This window comes from Frieseomelitta varia, unplaced genomic scaffold, assembly GCF_011392965.1.
Source record: "Frieseomelitta varia isolate USP_RPSP 00005682 unplaced genomic scaffold, Fvar_1.2 scaffold_146, whole genome shotgun sequence".
Classification (NCBI taxonomy): Eukaryota; Metazoa; Arthropoda; class Insecta; order Hymenoptera; family Apidae; genus Frieseomelitta; species Frieseomelitta varia.
This window is the reverse complement of record NW_025109150.1, coordinates 761,475-780,097: the sequence shown is the minus strand read 5'-3', so window position 1 is coordinate 780,097 and position 18,623 is coordinate 761,475. Positions and strand designations below refer to the sequence as shown.

At 33.0% G+C, this 18,623-nt stretch overlaps 2 protein-coding genes across 5 annotated transcripts; one reads left to right on the top strand and one right to left on the bottom strand.

Moving 5' to 3' along the window:
* The first annotated feature begins 641 nt into the window (after positions 1–641).
* Positions 642–15,955, top strand: LOC122533689 (protein hu-li tai shao). Of its 4 annotated transcripts, none has more exons than XM_043663659.1 (15): positions 652–1,206; positions 4,961–5,308; positions 5,493–5,679; positions 5,749–6,131; positions 6,202–6,651; positions 6,783–6,919; positions 6,992–7,109; positions 8,637–8,750; positions 8,879–8,971; positions 9,071–9,266; positions 9,354–9,491; positions 9,582–9,653; positions 13,395–13,462; positions 14,691–14,819; positions 15,527–15,955. In XM_043663659.1, exons 2-14 carry the CDS (start codon positions 5,198–5,200, stop codon positions 14,802–14,804), a joined length of 2,181 nt encoding a protein of 726 aa, XP_043519594.1. In that variant the 5' UTR covers positions 652–1,206; positions 4,961–5,197; the 3' UTR covers positions 14,805–14,819; positions 15,527–15,955. The 4 variants fall into 4 exon arrangements, with proteins under 4 accessions (XP_043519574.1, XP_043519594.1, XP_043519584.1 ...); XM_043663649.1 differs by having other exon boundaries at positions 14,676–14,819; XM_043663668.1 differs by lacking the exon at positions 14,691–14,819.
* On the bottom strand, positions 14,851–18,416 carry LOC122533712 (tubulin alpha-1 chain-like). The gene is made up of 3 exons (XM_043663698.1): positions 17,991–18,416; positions 17,522–17,738; positions 14,851–17,440 (listed from the first exon to the last, which is right to left on the bottom strand). The coding sequence occupies exons 1-3, from the start codon at positions 17,991–17,993 to the stop codon at positions 16,317–16,319; spliced, it is 1,344 nt and encodes a 447-aa protein (XP_043519633.1). The 5' UTR covers positions 17,994–18,416; the 3' UTR covers positions 14,851–16,316.
* Between the last annotated feature and the right edge of the window lie 207 nt (positions 18,417–18,623).

Here is an 18,623-nt window from a genome sequence, read left to right as displayed (position 1 = left end):
TCGTTATACTACTACGAGCCTCATATGAGGCTTAGTTTATTGCCCGCTGATTTGTTTATGACCGGAACCGCCTTAGTTCAGTTATCCTGTGTCAATATACAAATTACGAATAATATTAGTATATTAAACGTTTATTGATATAATTGATTCTGTTTAATAGTAATTTATTAAAAGCGGAATGCACTGTTTGGTACTTTGAGGACTATATATTACATTGTTAAGCTGTAAAATACTATAATCATTGTAATATAGACTGAAAACAAAGTATCAAAAGTAATTTGCAATAATAACCAGTATTTTATTATTTTGTGATTGATATGTGATAAATTAAATTTTAAATTTATGAAATTAATATGAAAAATTATCATGTACATGGCAAAATATTTAAAATATATTATATTGCCGCAAAACATAAAATATATAAAACACTTTCGATTCATCGTAGCATATCGACTTTCGATAATTTCCAGTAAATACGTACAATATGTATTGTGTCATTGGTTATATAAAACTCGAACTCCCTGATTGGACGGTAACTTAAAAGTTAACCAATCAGATGGTATAATTTCGAGAAGCGATTTCTCGTTGGGTTGCTGTTAAGGCTTTGTAGATCGGCTGCGCAGTAGTATTGTGCGCATGATCCGCGTGCCCGTTGTATAATTAGTTGAAGGAAAAAAGCAGGAATGCGGAGCAAGATAGAAACGGAAACGAGATATCAACACTGATAACCAAGTTTAGATTTTTTTTGAGAGAATTGAACTCTTCTACGTGCTCGAAAGGAGATCAAGTATGAAAATAACCAATATAAATACGATTAAATAAATTGACAAAAGCATAGGTTAAAAAGTAGAATTGGTTGGAAAGAATTGGTTGGTGAATGTATAAGGAGAAAAAGAGATATAAAGCTTGAAGTGGGTGCAACGAAAGTAAAGAGAGAGGAGAAGCTAGAGGTGGCAGTGGAAGTGGAAGAAGTGTAAGTGGTGGTGGTTGGAATAGTAGTGGTGGTAGTAGGAGAGAAGCTACTAGGAGGTGGAGGTAGCTTGGGGAAGGTTTGCCAGCCGCCGGAAGAGCATCGACGGCGACGGGGGCGGGGAAGCTGTTCACCGAACGGAACGACCGCTCGGTGATACGAACAGCGAGTCGAACGGTTCCCCAAACGAATACGGATATATCGATCATCGACGATAGTTGCCGATTTTGTGCTAGGTAAGTCTCTTCAGCGACTAATGATAAAAAGTATCGTTGTAAATATGGATCACTTAGAAAATTCTACCGCTTAAAATACAAAAGAACGTGGTTTGAAATAATTGACAAGAATGACGTAGCGTAAGGGGTGTGTCGTGCCGTGTCGAGTCGAATCCGAGTAGAGTCAAGTCGTCGATTGGGCAGTACAATCTCGTTTGCACATTTGCAAAACGTTTATCAACAATACACTGTCTTAAAATCCTGTCAGTTGTATTTTCCATCAGTTTTGAAGTATTTAGTAAAAAAAACATCGATAATTACTGTCAAGATACTTGCTGTCATAATTGCGCCATTGAAAACCATTACTCACCATTGCTATATCGCCATTTGCATTGTTAAACCATTGACCTTCTTTTCTCCCTATATTCATGTAAAACATTGAGTTTTGAATGAAAATTTAACTTCAAGCGTGATACCAATAATGTTTTAGTACTCTCTTCTTTCATTTGACATGATGTTTCATGGTATTACATATACATAGTATTTAGACCGGCGGGAACCATTGGGATGAAAGTAAAAATTGTGTTCATCTTGGATTTTTATTTCGTGAATTTGATTGAATTGATTTTATTTTGGTGTTCTGTATAGAGATTATCTTTACAATGATAAATGTGTCAGCATTTGAACATGAAACGAAAGTCAGCATCATTCTGTTAATTGTATATAATCATCTAATTACATTGCTTTTGGACCAATATATTGTTAGGAAGAAATTCAGCAAGTTGTAACCAGTATACAAGATAATTCTCCTTTATGTCATTAAATTTACTTCTGAATGTCGTAGATACGTGCTTGTTTGTATAAGAAATTGCTTGCATTTGTTTGTACAAGACTAAATTGACATGCATACATATAATGGTCATTTGGGCGTATTCACACGAATAACCATACGCCGAGCTCGTCTCAACGTCCTTATGATCGAATGACAGTATAATATACATATACTCATGTAGACAAGTGTCTTAAATAAAAGTCTTAAATCATCACCAATTTTACCGCGAAAGGCATTATTTAATATGTAGGTGTCAATGGGTTGCTGCATAATTGTGAATGTCCTTTTTTTCTTGTAACAACTCCGGACCGCCCGCGCGCGATCTATCGTCGCTTGGAAATAAACTTGCTGCTCTCGAGTTTCGGTACTATAGAAGGCACGCTCACCTGTGCGTTTGGTAATTCATCTTGAATTTCAGCTTTTGATTTATTAAAAACGCGTTCGTTTGAACAGCCGTTTTCTATCTCTTTTAAGTCTTGTTTATTTGTTTAATAGTATCGCTATCCGAATTATTGTTTCGTTGAAAGTTAGTTTTACCATTAATAATGGAAATCGAATTCGCACCAAATTTATGCTTAAAAAAAAAAGTAACTTTCTCTTCTGTTAATGTATCATTGGCATAAAATACGATGATTGTATTCATCGTATCCGGATAAACGTAGTATCACCCAACGAGTAACGATAGCGAGCTTTACGTTTTAAGTTATGACATCATCGCGTCGAGAAACAGCGGACGCGTCGCATTAAGTATCTCGCGCGCAATACTCGCATTCAGTTCGCTATCTCGGTTGTTCAATACGTTATCCATGTTTTCCGTTTAATCGACTTCTTTTCACAAAACGCAAATAGATTCCGCTCCGTTTTACAAGTTTTTCTAAATTTTTTGTCACGAAAAATATGAATTATGTGACATGAATTTAATAATTATTTTCTAGAAATGTACATACGTATAACAAAACATAAAATTTATATGATTACGATAGCGGGGCAATGACGCGGAGTAATAATCGCGAATGGCTGGAATTTAATTGGTGTTCGTTGTTAAATAACGTTGACGAACGTTAATTGAAGGAATTACACTACTTGGTTATAATGAATTACGTGCACACGCATGTAGAAAATCAGAAATTCTTGAAGATTCATTTTATCAATCGAATATTAAGATTAAAAAATTTAAGTTTAGAAAAGACGCAGGAGATGAGATTTAATAAAATTTAATTTTGAAATTCATTAAGCTGCAGTACATATAATAGAAAAATGAACCAAAGATCGTATATATAATAATATAATCAATATTTAATAATAATTTGTAAGTTTTTTCTTGTATCATATATACCGTGTATGATTAATTTTTAAAGTAAATTATATTAAAAATAAAAGTATATTATAAAAGTATATTATCAATCCTGTGAGTAATGAAATATATAAATAATTATTTTATGCATCTCGAATATCGATTTGTTTATACAATACAATGATTTTTAAAAAAAACTTACATTCTTCGATCGATGTTATTTCTTGATTCAGAATAAAGAATTCAAATTTATTCAACAGAATTCAGTGGATACATATGTAAACACTATTATTTAAAAAATATACACAGCAATAAATTAATACTACGTTCACTGGAAATAATAAAAATTGTTAAATGAACTCCTTTCCTTTACAACTATAAGGTACAATAAAGTTTGGTTAAAACGAAATTGATAAAACGAGCGATAAAAGAACAATTAGAAAGTAGAAAATTACAGTAGACACGATGGCGAAGATATTTCATGTAAGCGGTAAAAGAATTCGCAGATGATCTTCGCAATTTGCCTGTTTAGAGTAGAATTCGCGGAAGTTGTGAATTTGGGTTAAGCATACGCTTCCGAATTATTAAGAGCCGTTAAACAAGGTTATTAGCGATACTAGTGTATGGTGTATGATGTGCCTGACACATCTAAATAGAAGGTGCAGGTGCAATACGCTTCCCTTGCTTTGTTTTTTGTGAAATATTTTAAATTATAACACATGCAAGTTCTTCTGTTCTTTATAATTATATTGTAAAAGCTATTCAGATCATTCGATACGCCAACTTTTCTTTTATAGTTTCTTCTGAACTTTAATCATCCGTTGAATAAATGACGAAAGAAAATCGAACGCACAGTAAAATTGTAACTTTCAACGGTTAATTCCTTCGTGACACTCGCAAGTATTATTTTTGTTCCCTTTATGCTCTAATAATTTTGAAAAAATATTTATTTTTAGCATATGTGTTATTTAAACAGACTTGAAATATCGAAAATAAGAATGGCTATAAAAAATTTAAAAAAAGCTTGTATGTAGTCTAGGACACAGAGAGTTTTAAATAAAGCTAAATTCTTTACCTGAACGTAGATGCGATTTGTTGTCGTAATATATCTAAAATCGCAACAAAAAAGGAATAAAAAAAAACTGAAAGATAGCGTTCTAAGATCAAGAGGATCAGAATGTTGGGCAGGGTGGAAGGATGAGTATACGTGATATAAATAAACGTAAGAATTTGAAAAAGAAAAAGCCGCGGTTTCAGTCGCACTAAGGATTCTTGTCATTTCCCCCTACCATCTACATGTTCGACGCACCTTACTCTACTTGACTGTTACTCGGAAGTTTATTGATCGTTTGCTGTCTCCTGTCGGTTTCCTTGTGTTCATTCCACATTTCAAATGTGAAAGGAAATGCCTGAAAATTATCTTCTCTGTAGATAACGAAGCACGATGTATGATCTTATGTCAGAAACACAGAGAAAAGAAACCGAGAGATAAGGAATCCGTTATTTGACCAAAAAGATAAAAGATTATACCCGATCGAGAGCATTCATTTCTACGTATTTTTTACGTTTTACTTTTATTCTTTAATTTTGCGTAAAATGTATTGAAATATATGTAATAATGATTACCGATATGTATCATTTTGTTTTAGTCGGCATTCAACGGCAGGGGTGGAAGGTGGCGGAGGAGGAGGTGGCGGTGGCGGTGGTGGCGGTGGTGGAGGTGGTGGTGGTGGCGGCGGCGGCAACAGTGACAGTGGTAGTGTCGTAGCTAGTGGTAGTGGCAGTGATAGTGATAGCGACGGTGATTAAAAATAAGAGAAAGCGAACGAGCGACGAGGGAAACTGATATAATTTAGAAAAGAACAAAAGGACAGTAAATAACAAGAATGGCAGATCCAAGTCAACAACAACCATTGACCGAGCCGCATACGAACGGAGTAATGGACGGTTTGACAGAGGAAGAGAAGAGTAAAATGCGGCCTGCAGACATTGATGCGGTAAGATATAGAAAAAAAATGAAAAAAACAGAAAATTGTGCAATCTTGTTCTTACGTTCTGTGCCATTTTCGATACACACTGAATTTTTTATTCGCTTTTAGGTACGTTGTAAAATAAGTCCATATCAACGTACTGCATAAAATGTATTTAAGAAGTACGTTAAAATTATCACTTTCTTCGTAGGATATGAGGGAGATGGAAAGGAGGAAGCGAGTCGAAATGATGATGAATTCACGACTTTTTCGGGAGGAACTAGAACGTATAATTGAGACACAAATGAAAGACGGTGCTGGACCATCAGGTCTGCTACAGCAAATCTCTGACATGATGGGTGCACAAGGTGCTCGGTTTAACGGAAATGTTTTTAAAAGTAAGTTCATTAAGTTCTAATCATTCGGTTGTCTTTTGTCTAACGATGAATTAACTAATTTTATTACAGATTCAAATTGTGTATTACCTATCAACGATATACGCGGTGTCGAAAGTATGGGTTACGCAAAGGGAGAGAAACTATTGCGCTGCAAGTTGGCAGCGGTATTTAGACTGCTTGATCTCTATGGTTGGACTCAAGGTGTCGGTGGACAAATTACGGCACGTTTGAATCAAGATCAAGAACACTTTTTAGTTAATCCGTATGGTCTGTTATATCATGAAGTTACTGCTTCAAGTTTGATTAAAGTTGACATGCAAGGAACGGTTGTGGAACAAGGAACAACCAATTTTGGGATTCACGTGGCAGGATTTCAATTGCATTCAACGATTCACGCCGCTAGACCCGATATAAAATGCATTGTTCATATTACCACTCCGTCCGTTACTGCTGTAAGTAAAACAATACGTGTCTTCTTCTGTTTTCAACTTTCTTATTTTTATTAAATGTATATTTCCTCAGATCTCGTCATTAAAGTGCGGATTGCTACCAATTGGACAAGAGAGTATAGTAATAGGAGAGGTAAGCACACATCAATATATAGGTGGATTTTTTGAACCAGAGGAGAAAGAGAAGATAGCAAGAAATCTTGGTCCAATGAATAAAGTCATGCTGTTAACTAATCGTGGTGCTCTCTGTTGCGGAGAAACTGTCGAAGAAGCTTTCTTCAATGTTTACAATATGGTCCTAGCTTGCGAGACCCAGTTGAAACTAATGCCTGCTGGTTTGGATAATTTAAATCTTATTTCTGAAGAATCTAAGAAAGCTATATTTGAAGCCTCGAGAAAGCCACCCACACCGCAACAAACGGCTCCGATCACCGAAACCACAGCTCTTTCTGAAAAACTCGAAAAGCGTTGGCGAATCGGTGGAACTGAATTTGAGGCACTTATGCGGATGCTCGATAACGCAGTAAGTATATAGAGTTTTCATTTTTTGTTTTCTTCATTCTCTCCCTTTTCTCTTTTATTCCGAATAGTTTTACTTTATTTTCATTTATTTATTCTATAATAGCTAACAGGTTGTTTATCTTGTTTGTACAGGGTTTCCGTACTGGCTATATATACAGAAATCCACTAGTGAAAGGAGAACTCCCGCGGCCTCGAAACGATGTTGAAGTACCACCTGCTGTCTCGTCTTTAGGATATTTACTTGAAGAAGAAGAACTTTACAAACAAGGGTAAATATGTTTGTTATATATATATTCATAATTATCGGAGGAACCTTTGTTACATTTTCATTTCTTTTATAGGCTCTGGAAAGGTGGTCGTAAAGGTACAGATAGGTCACGTTGGTTGAATTCACCCAATGTATACCAAAAAGTTGAAATACTTGAAACAGGAACCCCTGATCCGAAGAAAATTACAAAGGTAGAAGTCATCACTTTTGAGAACAAAACTGAATAGATGTAATGGCGTGCTTAAAATAAACAACAACGTGCAACAAATAAAAGAAAGTAAAAAAAAAGCTGTGTGGAAAGGTGAAGTTTGCGCAAGAATTAGAATAATCTTGCAAAATATTTAAAAAATAACATAAAAATAATAATTAAAGAATCGATGTCAAAATTTGCATTCATATTATTAAGATTGATATTTTACATGCACATGTTGTTACATTTATAATCTTCTATGAAGTTATTTATCAAAACGTAATTATCATCGTTAATAATTATAAGAAAAGAAATCATATTCGTTTTCAAAGAAATTGTTTATTTCTGTTGGAATGAGAAAAAAATGAATCATATTTCATGTTGTCCATTATTTTCTTCTAATATTCAAAGGACAATGAAAAGAAACTTTACATGAAAATTAATTGAAATTAAAAATTCATGATTCCTGTTCAATTATTAGATTAGATTTGTTATTTATAATCTCCGTAGTGATATTGACGTACCTTCAATACATTCCAATTTATAATACTGTAGTAGAAAATACATTGTGAAATCCATACAAAAAGAAAGGGAAAAAAGAGAGAGGGGGAGGGGAGTACAACTATTTACTTTAAAGAAAAAAAGGAGCACCTATATAATAGAGTCTCAACAATCTGCTTACTATTAATATAAATGTAGTTTTAAATAAATGTTGCTATGATATTGTGCATCTTTCGGTGGATCTATTAAAATTATAATAGGACTTTATTGCACCTCTCTCTTGTAGCTTATTGATATATAAATAAATATATGTCTACTGTTTATCGTGTATAGGTAATTTTTCGAAAAAAGTTCCTTTTCTTCACTTTATAACAGCGTAACAGCATGTATAAAAATATATATACATATAAAAACACGAGAAAGAAACAGAAAGAAACTTATTAAAGTACGTTTATATTTTATTTATTGGTTCAGTGAAAAATGGCCGTATTCTCGAGCATTTTGTCGAGTTTATGGCATTTTAACATTGTTAATGATTTAACCATATGATCTATATGGATATCATTATTTGACTGATTCACATTCAAAACTGTGTATGAATGTGTGCCTGTTAAAATCGTGTCGTCGAAGGAATGGATATTCAACTCTTCGTCCCACTGCATTTACAAAACCAGATCGATCGACCCTAGATCGAAGGAGGGATAAATACGAAATGCCCGAAGAATATTATTAATGATAGGAATAGATGTAGATGTAGATGAAAGTAGGTATAAGAATTTTTGAATGTTATAAGAACAGTAGGTAAATTAATAAAAAAATTTGTATTTGAACTAGACAAATGAACGATCTAAAATGTTATAGCATAATGTGCTTATGTATTTAAGTTGATTGAAATAATAAGACGACATCACCAGCAAAGCAGGCACACATAACATACGCAGACAATGCGGAAATACGTATCTTATAATGCTGTGTTGGATGTCGAATTATCGATGAGGGTCGACTAACGTTCTGGTTTTGTGTGCAGTGGGTATCAGACGGATCTCCGACCCATAGCAGTACACCGGTGAAGATCGACAGTGCCCTTCAATTTGTACCGAAAAATACCAATCCAAAGGAATTTAAACAAATACAACAACAGGTAAGTAACATGAAATCTCATTTGTTATAGTTTACGTGAATTTCTTAAAGTAATTTAATTAAATAACATTTAAATATTTTGTATTTGCAAACTGATCAAACCCTTGGAGCTATGCCTTTTTTGTTTAGATAAAGGATTACCGTAGGGCGGACAAGATATCAGCTGGACCACAATCCCATATACTAGAAGGAGTTACATGGGAAGAAGCTAAAAAAATGCAGGTGATGTGACATTTTTAAGATAGTAACTTAAAAATAACGTTACAATAATTTATTAATTTACTATTTTAACAAAATATATTGAACATTTTCTTATAAAAGGATGCTACTATTAGCGGAACAGGAGAACAAGTAGTGTTAGTAGGGGCTGCTAGTAAAGGTATCATTCAAAGAGGGTTTCAACACAATGCAATGGTTTACAAAACACCGTATGCCAAAAATCCTTTCGACGCTGTTACTGATCAAGAACTCGATCAGTACAAGAGAGAAATTGAACGTAAACAAAAAGGAGATATCTGTAAGCAGAATAACACATAAACTTATCGTCAGTTGAAAATTTACATATAAGAAAATTTAATCTTTGTTTGCTTTTCTTGTTTTACAGACGATGAATCGCAATCAGAATCGGAAGCATTGTCATCGTTCAATGTTAGTCGCGCAACACACGAATCAAGCACTGCCAAAAGTCCCATTCAGTCACCAGTATCGGTAACTTCGGAAACAGAAGAGGAGAGCAGAGATGGTAAATAACAAAAATTTTCACGTAGTTTTTGTTTTTATCTTAGAGTTGAAAAATTATTCGATCAATGTGTCGTTTTCCAATTATTCACAGAACCCCGAGTACTACGAATAGAAACGAAACAAGTGCCTGCACCAAGTCAGCCTGAAGTTGTGTTAAGTGACGGTAAATTATTTTTCACAATTTTTAGTCCCTAAATCCTGTGCACTTCAAATCGATCATTTTCATAAAAACAAAAGTACTTTGAAAATGAGCGAAGGGATGGATAGTATGCATGTTCAATAATATGTATGTATATGGAAAGTCTTGTATCACGTTTAAGCTTTTCCTTTTGCTTTGTGTGCGTTTCATAATATTGTATTTATATGAAATATATTTCATATTTTGTACAATTAATAATTACGATTACAAGACTTGTTCCATAAGCATGAAGATTTTGCAATTTGTCATTGCATTTCTTTCTTACCTTAAATTTATCACCTTTATGATCACTAACGCTTGCACCTTGCATGGCTGTACATTTGCATAAATATTTTGGATATTTGTGTTTGGTACATGAATATAAATGTTGTTTCCTCCACATTTTCTCCCTTTTTTCTATTTTTATCCTGCATTACATTGCATTAATTACCTCGCACCGTATTAATAAATAATATTAAGTTCTCGTTACATTTTCCACTATGAATTATAAATTGTAGTAACTATTAAAAAAAAAAAAAAAAATCGTGTGATCAACTTATGCATGATAATGACAGACATGATTCTTAAGGAATCAATTTGTCTTGACTGACATACTTGAATCACAATTTGTTCGATTTCACAGTTTATATAGACTTTTGGATGCCTTAATTTTTATTTTCTCAGCTGTTGCGAATACGACAAATTTCTTAGATACGCAGGTGTGAGCATCCGTGATCATAATCCATAAAAAGAGAAAGTAAACAAAAGGAGCAAATATTAAAATACAGCTGTGGTGTTTTTGGGCAATGTGGTTGCAGATCCTGGTTCACCGAGCAGGTACTGCAGTCAAACCGAGAACGAATATGAGAACAAGATTGGAAATGATGCCTGTATTATTCATAAGTACTGTCATTATCCAGTTACTGAACAATATCCATACGAACCGCGTTTAGAAATTGTTCGAAGTGACATAATCGCAGAGCGACTAGTAATTAAATTAATTGACTACTGTCCTTATCCTTCAGTTATGTCAATTGATAAGCAAATAAATTACACGGAAGATGCTCTTGAAGAAATTTCAAATTCAGTTAACTTTAGAAACAAAAAATCACAAGAAGAATTGAATGATAAAAGAAAACCCAAAGTTCGTAGATCACTGAAATTGAAAAATAATGAAAATTCATTGAAGTTTACGTCTTCTAACAAAGAAACGAAAGAAAGAAATAGAAATGAGAAAACGAATTTGATATCGGTTGATACGAATTCTATGGAACGGATTACCGAAATAGTGAATTATACTGATTCAAATATTCCATCAATAAAAACAAAATTGAACACTTTGTTTCAACCTAAAGTTAAAATCTCAACAAAGTATAGCTTAGATTCTAACGATATGAATTTAATATACAGTTTGACTCCATTTATGAATTCAGATGATCATGAGAATGTTGATAAAATGATTTTAAACGAAACGTCGAAGTTAACAACACTTATACCAGAATCTAATGATAATCTGAATCAGAATTGCTTTTTGCAATCGAACGAAGAGAAAAGTCTTCAAAATCGATGGAACAAAAAGGATTGCGTAGATGAGAAAATTGATAATTACATTTGGTTCGATTCATTATTTGACAGTGAAAAGTATGACCTTTGTAAAGATAACAAAACTATCAATAACGATATATGTTTTGATAATGGACAAGTCGAAATTCATTCGAATGAAGGATCTGATATGTTAGAACTGTCCACTAATGCGGTTTTAGAATTGTTGGAAAGTAGCGAAGAATATTTTCGAAATGACATAAGCAATATGGCGAATGAGATTATTGCAGAACTTAATGTGAATGATACATATATGGCTGTTTACTGTTTAGTAAACGAAATATTTCAAAAAGTTTATGACATTGTATCAAATATAGAGTTAAATGATCCACACGATTCGTTGTCATCTACAATTTCTCGACATTACTCAATTTCAAAATTGTACTTAGATGTAAAAGATGATGATCAAATAACCAAAGAATATCAAATTGATCAAACTACACCTGTTGTCGTTGTACACGAAGTTATTCACCATGTGTATGATGTATACGATGAAATTAAAAAAGCGAAGACCTGTGCAAACGTAGAGTTGAAAGAAAAAGAAAACAACAATATTAATAACGAAAGAGATGAAATAGAGCAGCAAATTGACGATTTTCCAATAATGATAAATAATGACGAATTGGAAACAGCATCTGACCTACAAGTTGCATCGACTGTTACTCCTGAGAATTTGGTTTTAGAAAAAAATAATCAATTTGTTGAAACGGTGACAGAAGTGGATGACACGATGGAATCAGACGCAATTTTCGAATTTCGTACAATAGTGAAGGCGAAACCAACGAATACTGATGAAAAAGCATATGAATTGAATTTCAGAATAGAGAGAAATTTAGGTGCTAATAACGTTGAAAATAAAAAATTACACGAGCAAGAGAAAGTTGAGTTTGAGCCAACTGTAAGTCTTGATAATCTCATAAACATAAATTGGAGTACAAACTCGTATAATTCGGTCGAAATTGCTTCAAAAGAAGCCGAATTAATAAAACTACCAGAGACTTCTACGTCTGTAGAAATACCTATTGATGGTACTCATTGTGTAAATTCTTATATTTATGATTACGATCAAGGATGTTCTTCGTTATCAACTATAGGCGAAGAGGAGTCTTGGTATAAATTCTTGGAGGAAAATGATATAAGTAACAATGCAGAAGTTGAAGAAAATCGACTTAATGATACTTATATATGCTGTGATTCCGATGAAATCGTAAATGATAAAGAATTGTCTAATCGTAGTTTAGAAAATGTCAATAACGCATGTTCTCCTGAAATGATTCCAACAAATAATCATAGTCCATTTTAAATATACCATTCAGCGGAATTTAAATCGATAATTTAAGAAAACCAATACTAGAATTTAGTTTTATTTCAAAAATGCTTTTACAAATAATAGCTTTCTCAAAATTTTTATTTTCTGTTTCTGCTTTCGTTTGCTATAAACCAAAGAGATTATTTTATTTATCAATTATTATTATTTATCATATTGCTTATTTATTTATTAAAACTTTCATCGTTCATTTATTTATAGTTTCAGTACGAGCTTACAATAAAAGATGTATATCGTATAGTTATATATTTTATCCATCCATCAAGCCAAAACTGAAATTATAAAACTACATGTTAATTTGTACGTTAGTACGTAATTTTCGTCTATTTAATATTGTTCATATTTGTATTGTACCCATTGTTCTTGTCTTGATAGCTTATGTATTCTATTTTTAGTTTCTTAGTTCTTTCTTTCTTTTTTAATTTTTTACATTTACTAAGAGGTACGTGTTTTGTAAGCAAGACATCAAGTTTGTGAAATAAACAATTTTCATATAAGTAGTGAGATATAAAAGTTAAAAACAAATCATTTTAACATTTCTATTTATTGTTGATCATATTTGATGAATCATATTTGAAATATTCGAAGAATAAACAAGAATCAAACTTTGGTTTTCATTTTTGAGGTAAGCGACTATTATGATATCGACGATTCCTAATAAAATTCTAATTTGCACACTAAAAATACTTATTCAATTGTTAACATAAATTTCATATAGTATTTTTTCTTTCTCTCTTCTCTGTCACTTAGGTGAATTTTTTTTAACAATATATGATATTTTTCACGTTATGTTTCAGGGGAAAATACTGTAAACGGCGATCATTCTGATGCACATCACAGTACATTTTCTCAAAGTAGTAAAGAGGTTTGTTCCTTATATTGCTTTAACTTGAATACCTCATTATCCTCGAGTTTTATCATAAGTAAAAGTTTTACCGTTCAAATAATTGATTTGAAAGATTTTTAGAATAAAAAAAAGCGATCGAAAGTATTGAAAAAAGTTCGAGGATTCTCAAGGTGCATATGTATATGTATGTATGTATGTATATGTATATATATATATATATATGCAATAACGAAATACATATTGCGTATGTATGTATATATATATATGTCACGCAATTGATACATGCATTAAGTTTATTTATTCGCTAAGTATTTAGTGAAGTTAATTTCTATGAAATATTTAAAAAAATGGGTTAAAGATAAGAGAAAAAGGTAAATGATTTCATTTAGATAATAAAAATTTAGATGATAAGTATAAAAGATTAAGATTATTTATAATTAATATTATTTACAACTTATGTATTCAAAAAATACAGTCAATTGCGTGACTTACTTTACATTGTAAGGACGTTACATATTCTTATCTTTTTACTATTTCTACTGAATCTAGTTCGCATTTTCTTTTTTCTTTAAAAAAAAAAGAAAAAAAAAAAATTAGTCGATGGTCTTTTACCTTACTAATCGTAAATTTTCTTTTACGAATCTTCACTTCATGTCATCTTCAGTTTTCAAACGAGTCTTAAGAATCATACGCAACTGCTGCTTCATCATTAACTGTGATATTAATGCTAGGAATAAGCTAGTGCGCCAATAGTGTTCGCTTGCATGAATCTAAGAATGACCGATTTTTATATATCAATAAAGATCATGCAAAACGCTAAGGGGCGAAGGAAAAAAGATGGGACACGCGTGCGCGTGTGTTTTGTATGTATTTACAGGAAAAGTTTTAACAGAATGGGAAGAAATAGGCAAAATTATAATCTTACATATTTATATAGAAGTTCGAATTTGCAAAATGCACTGTACTAACAATTTAGAAAGTAACAACAAATTAGAAATAATATCAGCCCCCCATTATATATACTTATTCATTAAATTGAACTGGTAGATGGTTTCAGATAATTTTTTATACGTAAATATGTAATAGGAAAAAAGATTCGACAAAGAAAAAGTACGCGCGCGCGTGTGTATGCGGGGGGGCTTGTAGGGGGGAAAAAAGGAAAAAGCGAATTGGCTACTTGCATGTGCATGCAGAAAGGTTTATGGTTACGGTTGGGACCTTCCGTGTTAAGGGTTCCGTGTCGCAGGATGTGAGCGTTAGCGAGGAGTCACCGAAAAAGGAAAAGAAGAAGAAGAAAGGCCTTAGGACACCCTCTTTCCTAAAAAAGAAGAAAGAAAAGAAGAAGCCAGTTGAGGCGTAGGTAGTCCTAACTTTGGTACGTATGTATAAAACATGCAATAATGGAATTGATATTTTTATTCGTGCCTTTTAATTATGTGCCGATCTTATTTTTTACAATTGTCGATTCTTATCAATTAATTTTCACATTGCAAAAACACCGTAAATCGATGTTCCATTTGTCAATTAATTTTGTTGCTTTGAAATGATTATATTATATATACGATTAATATATCGCGCGAATAAAATTTTTTAGAAACGTGAGCAACAATTTTTTATACTTGTTTTGTCGTTTATCGGAATAATTATTTTGCGACCTGTATCATTAATTTCCATACTGAGGAAATACTAGTTGTAAGAAGTTCAAAGAAGAAAGGTAGGCTGGAAATTTCTATGTCAGAATATGTCATTATTATTACTACTATATTATAGTGTAGAAGGGCTATTGATGCTACTGTAATTTGCATAGTTGCAGCAATCTTAGATTTCATATTTTATAGTCGCCAGTTAGAAAATCATGATTGCTATGACGGTATTTATTTATTTATTACGATAACATATTATTGTTCGGAACTATGTGCAACTCATCTTTTGTTCACTGATTTTTGAAAATCCTACTGTTTACTCGATATTTGTTTTATGATGCATCACAAATACAAATAATGAGAAAGTAAATAATGAGAATTGGCGTTATTGCGAATCGTACTTTATGAAAGGTTTCCCTTTCGATTTTCTATTTTCCAGACACTGCCACGAGCTAAAGCTTATCGCAAATAAAAGAACAATTATCGAATGAAGATTAAGTCGCGAGACAGAGAAGAGTCGAAGATCGCAAAACGAGTCAAAAAAAAAAAAAAAAAATGCATATACCGGAGACGAATGAAAATAGAAAATAGGAAATAGAACATAGAAAATTTCAAATTGAAATAACCGTGCAACAATCACAGCATCTTTCCAGGACTCAAGACTGCCATCGCATTACGTCTAAGTACGATAAGAAACTATATTGTACTGTTAATGTTTTTACGTTTTTAATTTGTTAAAGCGTCGCGCTGAACTATTTAATCCGCTATTTAATTTTGCCTCCCCAGCCCCGTTTGTGTAATGCAATAAAACAAAACAAAAGAAATACGTCTCTGATTGACGAGAAAATATCTGGGATAAATCCTTATGTATGATTTTGCCTTCTCATTTTCAATTTCTTTATTCCAAATATATCCTTATTCCCTCTTGTGCCGCCCCTAGTCAAGTTATTGTATGTAAGTACATTATGCGTCTCATATACATATATATATCATGTATATTTTTTAATCATATCTCTTATAACAGAACATTATACTTTCTTTTCAAAATTTATATACAATTGTCTTTTCTTCTTGTAATATCAAATTTATTTATATGCTTAAGATTTCTCGGGGAGTAGAAATTTTAGAAAAGATAAAGAAGAGGTGCGAGAATCGAAATTAGATGATGAATCGAATCGAGAACATTAATGAAGAATGGACAGAAGAACTAAAGAATGGGAGGAAAATATTCAGTATTCGTCGTTATCTGTTTCCACATCAGTTGAATCTAATCCAACCTCTTCATAGTCCTTTTCAAGAGCTGCAAGATCCTCACGGGCTTCAGAAAATTCACCCTCTTCCATGCCCTCACCAACGTACCAATGAACAAAAGCTCTTTTAGCATACATGAGATCAAATTTATGGTCAAGACGAGCCCAAGCTTCAGCAATAGCCGTTGTATTAGATAACATGCAAACAGCACGTTGCACCTTGGCTAGATCTCCACCCGGTACAACCGTTGGTGGTTGATAATTTATACCAACTTTGAATCCGGTGGGGCACCAATCGACAAACTGTATCGTTCGCTTCGTTTTGATCATAGCGATCGCAGCATTCACATCCTTTGGGACAACGTCTCCTCTATACAACATACAACAAGCCATGTACTTTCCGTGCCTGGGATCGCATTTGACCATTTGATTCGCTGGCTCAAAGCATGCGTTAGTGATTTCTGCGACTGAGAGTTGCTCGTGATATGCTTTTTCAGCGGATATTACAGGAGCATACGTAACCAAAGGAAAATGAATTCTTGGGTAAGGAACTAAATTCGTTTGAAACTCGGTCAAGTCTACGTTTAAAGCACCGTCAAATCGCAATGAAGCTGTTATTGAAGAGACAATCTGTCCGATTAATCTATTAAGATTGGTGTAAGTTGGTCTCTCGATATCCAGATTACGTCGGCAGATATCGTAGATTGCTTCGTTATCAACCATAAAAGCACAATCTGAATGCTCAAGAGTCGTATGAGTAGTAAGAATGGAATTGTAGGGTTCAACAACTGCCGTAGAAACTCGCGGAGCTGGATATATGGCAAATTCTAACTTGGACTTTTTTCCATAGTCAACGGAAAGACGCTCCATTAACAGAGAAGCAAATCCTGATCCAGTACCACCGCCGAACGAATGAAAAATAAGAAATCCCTGTAACCCGGTACATTGATCCGCCAATTTGTGCACTCGATCAATAACCAAGTCGACAATTTCTTTGCCAACTGTGTAATGACCACGAGCATAATTATTTGCTGCATCTTCCTTGCCAGTGATCAATTGTTCCGGATGAAAAAGATGCTTGTATATCCCAGTTCGGACTTCGTCTACAAAGAACAGTCAATATCGTCACTGTTTTCAAATATCTAATCTTTTATCATAACTTAAAGATTTTTTTTCTCTCTTACCTACTACTGTAGGTTCCAAATCAACAAATACTGCCCTGGGCACATGTTTTCCAGAGCTAGTTTCGCTGAAGAAAGTACTAAAACTATCATCGCCGCCAAACTGATCTGATGGCATTTGTCCGTCCGGTTGTATCCCATGCTCCAAACAATAAAGTTCCCAACAAGCATTTCCAATTTGAACGCCAGCTTGACCGACGTGAATAGATATACACTCACGCTGAAACAATATAAAAATTCTTTCTAAAAATATTTCTTTTTATCCAATTCCTCTTATGCAGTCCTTTTGAATTTAAAAAATCGAATCACCATTTCTCTTCCATAGAAAACTAAGAGATTCTTTTAATAATGAACAGAATCTCATTCAAATGGTTCATTAATGATTTATTATTTAGTTAAATTTTTTATTTCATCTTTTACTTTTTCTTACTGTAACTTCAACGGTCACTTTCGATCGTTGAATTTTTCTTACCATTTCAATTACGTAAAAATAAAACACAATTTTTTGGTGACGAATAACAGGTATACACAAAAAATGGGTGCCGCTTCTTTGAACGATTGAAACTTAATGATGCAAGAACGGTCGTCGGCCTCTTATATCTTCCACTTTGAATCGTCTCGAAATGTTCCCAAGTTTAATTACAAATAATCATCAGAAAAATCTATTTTCCTTTTTCAGTGCTTTTCAGTAACCAGCTTCTCAACTTGATGGTAAATTTTTGCTCGCTCAATGTATTTTTTTAAATTTAAAAGTAACAGGGTGGACGTAAGAAATTATTTTAACAAGTTCGCTCTCAGTTAGGTCGCACTTAAGATTAAATCTAATAAACGGATATAAATAGCATATCGTAGCTAGGACGAGCTTTTGCTAGCCAACACGTAAGCCAATTGAACAAAAAGTTCATGATGCAAATTCTTGTGATCTATTTTTGTTCGTATACATATGCGCACCTATATTTTCAACATTTGCAATTCGGTCATTAAAATATAGAACTCAAAATACGTACATTTCCAATACATAATAAACATTTTTACATTCTTAAATATGCTTGTTTTTTTCACTGATAAAAATTCTTAAACTGTCCATTCATATTTGAAATTTTAT